Here is a 10,413-nt window from a genome sequence, read left to right as displayed (position 1 = left end):
GCCTGTCTTTCAATGTTAATATTGATTTTTTGATTTTTGGTCATTGTTTTAAGACTACAGTATTACTATTATCATATTTACCATCGTGACATTTTTTTGAGGTGCAGGTCCCTGACAGAGGCTGTTTGATGGCAAAGTTTGGGAACCCTTGCACTGGATATTTATTTTTAGCTAAAGCCTATCTAAAGGCTCTGCTTGTAAGATGGGTTAGTCAAGCAGCTAGCTTTGACTTTCCAGGGAGTAAATGGCTAGAAACCCCCATATAGATAGAAACATTTATTACAATACATACTGAATACAATAAAAGTAGTTCAAAAGCAATTAATACATTGTAGCATGAATCTGAAAATGAAGGTACACTATAAAGGAGGAGGCTGGGGTGGAGGAGGTTAAGCTTTGCCAACAGCAGCAGTGTGGTGCATCAGCATTAATACAAGCAGGGATTAGTGAGAAGTAGGTCATAAAAATACACCACTGTGGTGAGAGAAAGAGCTGTGATTGGTTGTGGGAGCTGGGGGGAGATAATTAGGATCAGCGGGCATATGACTACCGTGTCCAGCATGAACTAACACTAGCTTTATTATGGTTGATTAATACTATTTAATTCACGTGATCTTAGATATTCCCATTAATCATTTTTGCTGACTTCTTGTATTGTTCATGATGGTGCCTGTAACAGATGAATATGTTGTTAATTTCTAGTGAAGAAACTGGGCAGCACCACAGGAAGATTTGCTAACGCCACATTAGTGCGTCTGTCTGAGTTTCTGAGTGCGGGCTATAAGAAAGGAGTGAGACCAGTGAAGGACTGGAGGACGTCCACCATAGTGGCCATAGACCTCATGGTTTACTCCATCCTTAATGTGGTGAGTGAAGATGAAAGAAGTCTCGACACAAACGTGCTAAACTCACTGAAACTTGTAGCTCTGGCTTGCCTGTATTTGATTGTACTGTGTAATATTGACCTTAAATTAAAAGAGCAGCATGGACTGATTAAAACACTACTGTGGGTGCAGCATGGAAATTAGCTGCAGGTTCTGTCTTTGTATGAAGAGATACTGTCTGACCTCAGATTTAATGTGTGGTAATCTAGATAAACACATATTTTGGTATAAGACAAACATAAAAACCATGAAAATAACTCTTTTACAGGATTGGCTTCAACATAGGGAACATGTCCCAAATAAAACTACAAATTACAATGAAATCAGAATTAAAATTTTGCTTTTTTTCCACTGCAGGATGAGAAGAACCAGGTTTTAACTACATATGTGTGGTACAGACAGGTAAGTTATACCAAAGCATGTACTCTAAGTTGCACCATATCTTTAGGCCTGTCCAGCTCACGTTAAATAGTTCACTGCTCATGCCCACCATGTCTTAAGTTTTGTTAATCTGACTGGTACGATTGATTGCAAGTTGTTGGCCAGGTGGATTTGAAATAAAACAGTTATGTAAAACATGTTTATGTAACATGTCATGTTAGATTCTCCTGTTAATGTTCTCCAAGTTTGTATAAGGGCCAATCTTGTTGATTGGTTTCATCCAAACTGGCTAATTAAGAATCTCCGGGAAAAGAACTACACCACCCACAATTCCAAACTTCTGTGTTCGGCAGCTACAACTGAATTTACCAGCCTTCTTCTTTTTCAGAGGATTTAAATGGATTTGTATGTTATAAACCACATTTAAAGGTCACATATGTTACCCTTTTAAGACAAGTTTATATTGGTCTCAGAGGTCCCCAAAATGTACCTGGGAGGTTTGCTTGCTGAAAAAACACTCTAGTATAGCATTTTTGCATGTCTAAAAACCCCTCTGTTTTAGCCCTGCTCAGAATGAGCTGTTTCTGTGGCTTTAAATGTTACTGAGCTGTCTGACCCAGCCCCTGACTCCGCCCATCTCAAGAAATGGATGTGGCTCTCCTGATCCGCCCAGGAGAGGAGGGAAATACCTTCTTCCAAGTAGGGAGGGCCAAACGAGCCTGGGGGCGGGGCCAACTCCCCACATGACATCATGAGGGGAAAATCTGAGAACAGCTTGTTTCAGCACACATTTTCTGAAATGTGGAGATGGGGGGAATTTTCTGGTACTTGGGGGGATTGTGGACAGGCCAGGGGACATATTTTTGTGAGAGGAGCCTGAAAAAGTGATTTTTGCACAATATGTCTCTTTTAAAATAGCTGCCATTAGCTCACTGATTGTTTTACCTCCTTGGAAATCTATTCAAGGTCCTTATGTGTCACACACCTGCAAAAACTTAGATCTTAACTAACCAGTTCATCTTTTTTCTAGTTAGAAATACCTCTTTGCACTTATTTTAGGCATCATTCAGCTAACAAATCTAGACAAACATCTATTTTTCAGATATTCAAAACAATTCAGACTTATCAGAGCCTCTTTAATATATACAGTCATTTATTTTTGACAAGAACTAAGTTGAACAAATTTGCAAAGATTTGAGATTTTTGCATTGTGGTGCTGTGAAAACAGAGTTGCAGACACCTTGTTTTTTTGCTGTCAAATGTATTTAAAAGAAAACTAAAATTAAAGAGAGAGTGCTCCTTTACTGCTCAACCTTGCAGGGATTTTTAAATTAATCTTTATGGTCCTCGTCTAGTCTCCGTCTCGGCTTGGCTCAGTCTTGACTCAGTCTTGACCCCTTAAAGTCTTGGTCTTGGTGCACTCTGGTCTTGGATTGTGTGGTCTTGACGACAACACTACAAAACAAATTTCGGTATCACAGTATGCACTGCTTAAAATATATGACCATGTTATCACTTTTTAACCCTTTATTTTCAGTCTTGGACGGATGAATTCCTCGTCTGGAATCCAGAGGACTTCGATGAAGTCAAACAACTCTCTATACCCACAGCTAATGTGTGGGTGCCCGACATCCTCATCAATGAGTTGTAAGAGCTCCTCCTGTTATATTTCATGTATCATTCATATAACATTGACCCTAGCTGGTAGAAATCTGATTCTGCTCTTTAAAAATAGACATTTTTGTCCCTGACCTGCAGTGTAGATGTGGGGAAGTCTCCAGACATACCGTACGTCTATGTGACACATGATGGACTGGTGCGAAACTACAAACCCATCCAGGTGGTCACGGCCTGCACGCTCAACATCTACAACTTCCCGTTTGATGTGCAGAAGTGCAGCCTTACCTTCCAGAGCTGGCTGCACACGAGTAAGTCAAACTCTGATACTAAAAACTGAACTGGACTTTTATTTAAATGTGAAGCAGCACTTATATAATGTTTGCTGCATTTACCAGTATTAGCAGGCTTTGTTAAGCTTTCTTTTGAATTCAAGTGTGATAGAGACATGGGACTCTACCATGGTCAACAGGATTTTATACAAAGTAGTCAAAGCACACAGCAGCAGAAATCGGATTTTATGTTTACATATGATAAGACTTTGCATGAAATATGAAGGTTGGCCCAGGGATAGTGGCACATGAGTTCGGGTTATTTAACATTCACCCACAAGGCATGATAACCTTGCAAACAGATGGATTCACCAGACGCCATTTCTGTCATCAGGCAACTCCATCTTGAGAAGCTTCAATCAACAACGCTTGTACCAAACCGAACTAATTCGATCCAGTCAGTATCATTAGAGGAGAATGAGGCAGTAGCTATGGCTTTTATGGGGTTCAGTTGGACTCAAAGTTGTTTGCAATGGCTGCCGCTAGTGTGGTGATTAGCTCGTATAAAGCTCTAGTGTCCACCTTATTCCAAGCCCCGATTTATGCATGAAAACAACACTAAAAGCTTTTCATGATGGGAAGGATGTTCTCGCTCTTCTGCATGCAATAACTGCTAGTGTAGTGATAAACTCAGATGTAGCCACAGTGGCAGTTTTGTCAGAACTGGACAACATTTCTTTATCAAAACAAGGGCAGAAAGCAACACAGGAAACAACAAAGCTTTTCAGGACAGAAAAGATGTTTTTCTCCTCTTCGGGTCTGCTACGGCATGGGTTTGTGAACATTACGGTTGGGGTTTGCCGGTCTATCCAACAGCTGCTGCCACAGTGGCTGCTGGTTTGGATTTAGCTGCAGGAAAGCAGCAGTTTAATTGAAACACATTTCTTTTTCAAACAACAGTCAGGAGCCACACCAAAAGCTTTTGTTTTGGCAGAAAAGAGGATTTGCGTATTTCCTGACTGGCCTTAGCATCAGTTTTATTCATCAAGAAACTCCGCCATTCCCAAGACAATCAGAAACGCATGTACACGTCATGTTGTCTCGTCGCTCTGATTTGCCCATCTTAAATGTGACAGAGAACGTTCTTCCATTCACTTTCTGAGAATTCTTTGAAAAGTCACACAATCCCACTATTACAAATTTCAATCAAAATTCTTTAATATAATCAGTGATAAAAAAAGAAAAAACTCTCCTTGACTCTAAAAATCATTTTGGTCTAGCCTTGATCAGCCGTTGTGCTCGTGCACCCCTGAACCTCTCCTGCTGTGAAATGTGCTTAGAGAGCTGAGTGCTGAGTGACGGCTAACTTGTTTCATGCTGCTCTTGACATTCTGTTCGATCCACAGTCGATGACATCAACATCACCCTGATGAGAAGCCCAGAGGAGCTCAGCGAGGACAAGAGTGTTTTCATGAACCAGGGAGAGTGGGAGCTGCTCCACATACTGTCCAACTACAAGATCTTTAGCGTGGACAATGATGACTATTACGCTGAGATGAAATTTCATGTAAGTGTCCAAACTGGAGATTTTAGATTACATACAGCAGAACTATGAGGAAGTGCATTTCATACCGAAGGTTTTCTGTTTAGGCTCATTGATCCGAAGACCTGTAGTTGTTGCAGACCTTTTCTTTTTCTACCTTGAATAAAAATGCAGATCCATTCATGAAAATACAGTCATCACCGGCTAATTATGTTAACAGCTAACTTTACAGAGGTACGTATCCAGTGGATCAGTGTTCCTCAGCTGGAGGCCCAGGGGCCACATCAGGCCCCCCAGAGGATTATTAAACTCAGACCATTTGAGAGGGCAAAATATTGTTTCACTTTCTTTCTCAAAGTTTAAATAAAACCTTCAACCTAGCGACTTATCACAAATGAAGCACACACTAGTACTTCTGTAATCTGGCATGGCAAACACATACTTATTATTGTTATCTTGGTTAAGTTGAGGATTTTTGCATCAAATTTCCACATGAGGCTCTTTTAGCACGCGACCCTGCACAGATCTGTTTCCTGTCTGTGTTTCTAGCCAATCACGACACAGCATATTAGCATCAAACTCAGTGATAGGGCTCTAGAAATATGTAGCTAAAATATCTCAATCGCCCTCTTGTGGCTGGGTGTGGTAGGCCGCAGGGACTGGTCTCACTATAAAAGGCTTAAAGTTCCATTCATTTTGGAAGAAATTGTTTTAACGTGTGAGTTAAATAAACAAAAATATTTATTTTATTTCAGTTTATTTCAATTTCTGGCCTCCATAGCGTCGATTAAGAAAAAACTGGCCCTTGTGAAAAAGAATTCGATGACCCTTGTAGTAGAGGTAGCCAGTAGAGCTAATTAGGATTAATTATAGTCTATATTCAAATAAAATAACTGGAGATTTGGCTCAAATATCACTTCTGTCTCTATATGTAAAGTATAAAAAGATAGTAAATGCCCCAAACAGTGGGAGAACAGGTCTAAAATTGTTTAAAATTCAAATAAGTGTATAAAGTAACTGCTTGGGCCTGTTTTGGCCTTCTTCTGACAAAATGTTTAAATAGGGGATATTTGGGCATGCAGATGGTCGAGTGGTTTAAGGTGAAACCCATGTACGCAGGTGGGCCGGGTTGGAATCCGGCCTGTGGCCCTTTACCTCATGTCTCTCCCCCTCTCTTCTCTGCTTCTGAGTCTATCCACTGTCCTTTTATCTAATAAAGGCATGAAAAGGCCCAAAAATAAATCTTAAAAAAAAAAAAAAAATAGGGATATTTGTACTCAACATTGATCCATACTGCTAACAAAAGACACAGAGGACTGTGGACATCGATATACGGCCATGAACATTTATATGGACCTGATTTGAGATAAACAAAGCAAAACCTAATCAGTGATGGATGTCAAGGTTTTGTATAATTATGGAGCTTTTGATGAGTTTCTCTGTATATCAGTGATCCTTTTGCTTCTTTTTACTTTTGCTTATCTGTAATAAGATTTCTCTGCAGCAGTAAAATCTAAGCTGTATTTCTAAACAAAATCAGCGTACTCAGCCAGGTTGATCGGGACCCCAGAGTCTGATAGCCTAGTCATCTTTATAGTTTTCCTGTGTGTTTGGAGATTTGGAGCCTCCTGTCTTTTCTCCCAGCAGACATTTTGACTGAGTGTATTTTTCTCAGGTGGTGATCCGGCGGCGCCCGTTATTCTACACAGTGAACCTGCTGCTTCCCAGTATCTTCCTGATGGTGATGGATATTGTGGGTTTCTACCTGCCACCTGACAGTGGAGAGAGGGTGTCCTTCAAGATCACTTTGCTGCTGGGCTACTCGGTCTTCCTCATTATTGTGTCTGACACTCTGCCCGCCACCGCCATAGGAACCCCACTGATAGGTGACTACGATCTACAATCTGAGGCTTTTACTCATTAACAATTTGTTATTCTCCTCTTCCTAGTGTTTTTTCAGCTGTAAAAACTCCTTATCCCATCTGACCTGCTCCTTAGGTGTGTACTTTGTGGTCTGCATGGCCCTCCTGGTGATCAGCCTCACAGAGACTGTGCTGATTGTCCGACTGGTGCACAAGCAGGACCTGCAGCCCCCTGTGCCCCACTGGGTGAAGTACCTGGTTCTGGAAAGAGCTCCGGTCCTCTTCTGCATCCACAGGAAGCACCGTCTCTGCTCCAGGCTGTCGTCACAGGCCTCTGACATGGAGCACTACAAGGACAACTATGGCACTGGTAAGATACAGAGCTCAGCACATACCAACAAAGACTCATGGAAAGGCAGGGGGATCTCAGAACAGCCATACTGCCAAAAATAAATAATTGTGATCCATACATAATAGTATTAAAAATCAGATATTAATAACTGCACACTGTGTCTGTTTCTTTACTGTGGTCCAGATTGAAAAATAGTATGTGGATGCTTCAGAGCCCGTCTACATGTTTGAAGTGGAATACAGTAAAACTTGGGATGTTCTGTGCCTGAAGAAAGCATCTTTCAGTCAAATTTCAATCCTATTTCAAATGAGTAAAGTGATTGGCTTTCACCACACAATTCTGTTTCTGGAGTTGAATATTTTGAACTTGCATAAGGGCCCAAATTTGCACCCATTGCATGACCAGATGGACACAAACGGTCACATGATGGGTCTGTCACATCACCTGACATTTGTGTCATGCTGTTGACTCTTTATATAATTTCCTAGTATAACAAATAAAATTTGGGCTTTTTGTGAATGATATAGGACAGCCTTCAATGCTCCACTTTGCACCCTCTTAAGTATCAAGCCCCTTAGCTGTGACACAGCGTATGTTTATTTATGTTTGTCTAAAAAGGCCATCTATTTGCACCAAAGCTAAACCATCTGAATCCATGCAGGAAGAGAGAGTGGGGTTTAACTGAGGGGCATGAAGAACAGCCACAAACAAAACAGAAGATAGAATAGTGTTTTGTAGAGGTGGTGCAAAAGATGTCATTAAAAAAATAGAGAACAACTAAAACTAGGGCTGCAAGCAGCACTGAAGGGCCCTAGCACCTGGTGCATGTGGGTTGTGTCACAATCGCAGGCATGTGGCAGAGGTTTGGTGTTAGCAAAAAGGTGCAGTGTGCCGGAGCACATTTGAGAGACCATGTAATGAGCATATTGCACTATTTATATGAGGTAGTACTGCCTGCCAACAGTAGGTGGCAGTATGACAATGATAAGTGGAGGCAATAAGAGCAGGACTGATTTTTATAATGTAAAAAAAAAAAAAAAAAAGATATAAGGCATTATTTAAGAGGTGCTGCCGGTTTCTTACAGTAGGTGGCACTACTTCAAAACTATCGAATTAATATTTAAATACATAGAGGGGCAGACTTTCAGCATACATGCAAAATTTGAAATCAGATGTTTCAAATCAGTCACACCAACTTCCTGTCTTAAATGGCGAGATGTTGAAATGCTCACCATTAGCAGAAAGGCATCCTTTAATAGGACATGCCATTGCTGAGGACAAATATTGTGGCCTTTCTAACAAAATCTAAGCTTGATAGGTTCAGCTCAGTAATAGGGATAAAGAAATGACTCAATTGTGCTACTTCCTGTTGCTGGTAGAGGGTGCTACAGCAAATGAAATTAAGCCTTGATTGTGTAGAGGAATGGACTTTGATCATCATGATGTGAAATTTGAGGGCAGTCAAGTGTATTGTATGAGTTACACATACTTCCTGTCAAATTGGCAAGATCTCGAAATATTTGCTACAACATAAGACTTCTTTCAATGAAACACATCAGTGTTGTGGAACATTAATGAGGATGTTTTCTATTCAAAATCAGTGCCTGCAAGGTTAAGAACAGTGGGGGGAATGAAGACCCAGTAGGGGCACTTTAATTACATTTTTGTATGTGACATATTCAGTGTGATAATATTTTCTTGCCAGACAATTTTGAAGAGCACAGAAGAATATATAAAAACATTAGAGCAAGTAAAATTTATTTGGCACCATTGAAAACGTCCTAAAAAATTTTTGTAGTGCACTTCCTGCACATTTTAGAGGATGGTCCCAAGATACTTTTTTTCATCTAGACCCGATGCATACATGTACTAATTTTCATGCCTGTAGGTCTTACCCAGTCCCTTAACTCAGGTTTGGGGCCACTGCTGGGGCTCTGTGTGACGGTTTTGCACAATTCCACCAAACTATGAAAATTTCCAATGGTGGACATTATTGGGGAAAGTTTTGTGAGGCTAAAGCCTCCAAATTAGTGATTTATTTGCCGCTCTGAGGTCAGCACTTGGGCCTTATAATAATAATGTGAGTGTGATGCAAGGAAATAAGTGATTCAGATAAAGTAAAATGAGCTGTCCTTGTCCCCTTCTGCAGCCCAGTGCACCATCCACCACACCTGTGAGATCGGCCAAAGGCTGAGCCAGCACGACCGAGAGGGCGGCCTACACAGACTGGTCCTGCCCCCATCTAGGGAACCCGCCCCGCCTGTCATGGACAACATCCTGCAGGAGGTGACCGCCATTCGCCACTTCCTGGAGAAGAGAGACAGGTGCCGGGAGGTGGCCAAAGAGTGGCTGCAGGTGGGCTACGTGTTGGACGTGCTGCTCTTCAGAGTCTATTTGGTGGCCGTGGTGGCTTACAGCATCACACTGGGCACGCTGTGGTCGGTGTGGCAGGTTGCCTGAGTTGAACTTGTGTATTGCTGTGGACAAAAGCTCAGTGGGTAAGGCACAGTATTCGAAAGGCCAGAGATCTGTGCTCTGTGTAGCTCAGTGCATACAGGGAAGTATGGAACAGGAAAAAGGGTTCCTAAGGCCTTCACACAGAGGTTGAATAAGGTCTGCCACTATATCCCTGCAAACATTACTGCTGTCTTCACCATAAAACGCTATGATATGATCGTAACTGTTTATAAGTAACTGTTTATTGTGACTTGAAGAGTTGTCTTTTAAATCTGGATTCATGTGGCTCACCTCTTAAGGCAAGTAAAACAAATGTATGGATGCATGTCCTCTTCAGGCACCTGTAGATATTCTTAAATCCAAACCAAATCACACTGTTTTATTTGATCAGTTCATTTTAAAACCTTTAACCCCAAGACCGTTTTTGCTATTTTTGGTCTGTGTGCATTTCTTATGCAAAAATGCCTACAGAATCTCAACCCTTTGAAGCAGATAACTATTTTTTTTTCAGTAGGCCTGGATTATCAGAATAGGTGTTCTGTAAGGTGTCAGATTAATGTATTAAAAGTTATATGACAGAAAAGACCAAGTAAACAAACAAAAAAAAATTTGAATTTCATAGAATTTGACAACTAAAACCCAGATTAACAATGAGCAAGCCTTTTCACATCTGCATTTAACTTCTATAGGCCTCGTCTATCAGGAGAAAAGTATTAACTTGCTAACAAACACACAACTCATCAACCATCTCTGTAAAACCATTTCAGATATTGTCAGCATGTGGTATTCAAGTGTGTAAAATGTACAGGAATCCCATTTTAGGAAATGTCCTCTTTTCATTATTTGAGCAATAGAGAACTATTTTCTTACCTTTCCAAACTGGCAGGTAACTATCTTGCCTATTGTTGAACTTTGGCTGGCTCTGATTGGTCGCTACCGCAAAAGAAAACAGTTAAAAAAGAAATTCAAGCACTGTGATTGGGCGACAGGCTGATAGAAAAGTATTTTCTTTTACATCCAGTGTCAAAATAGAGATCTGATAGCA

General features: G+C 40.8%; 1 protein-coding gene across 1 annotated transcript; it reads left to right on the top strand.

The window, feature by feature from the left end:
• The first annotated feature begins 202 nt into the window (after positions 1 to 202).
• htr3a (5-hydroxytryptamine (serotonin) receptor 3A) lies at positions 203 to 9,371 on the top strand. Its single transcript, XM_041800882.1, has 9 exons — positions 203 to 206; positions 703 to 866; positions 1,242 to 1,286; positions 2,803 to 2,912; positions 3,024 to 3,193; positions 4,561 to 4,721; positions 6,373 to 6,606; positions 6,647 to 6,929; positions 9,061 to 9,371. The coding sequence occupies exons 1-9, from the start codon at positions 203 to 205 to the stop codon at positions 9,369 to 9,371; spliced, it is 1,482 nt and encodes a 493-aa protein (XP_041656816.1).
• Positions 9,372 to 10,413: the final 1,042 nt, after the last annotated feature.

Source organism: Cheilinus undulatus, linkage group 12 (assembly GCF_018320785.1).
Source record: "Cheilinus undulatus linkage group 12, ASM1832078v1, whole genome shotgun sequence".
NCBI lineage: Eukaryota > Metazoa > Chordata > Actinopteri > Labriformes > Labridae > Cheilinus > Cheilinus undulatus.
Note: the sequence above shows the minus strand (reverse complement) of the source record. Positions and strands in the feature narration are given on the sequence as shown.

Excerpts from the sequence above, each read along its gene's own strand:
- htr3a (XM_041800882.1), top strand. Across the intron at positions 867-1,241 it reads TTTACTCCATCCTTAATGTG|GATGAGAAGAACCAGGTTTT; the intron begins GTGAGTGAAGAT and ends TTTCCACTGCAG. Across the intron at positions 2,913-3,023 it reads GACATCCTCATCAATGAGTT|TGTAGATGTGGGGAAGTCTC; the intron begins GTAAGAGCTCCT and ends CCTGACCTGCAG.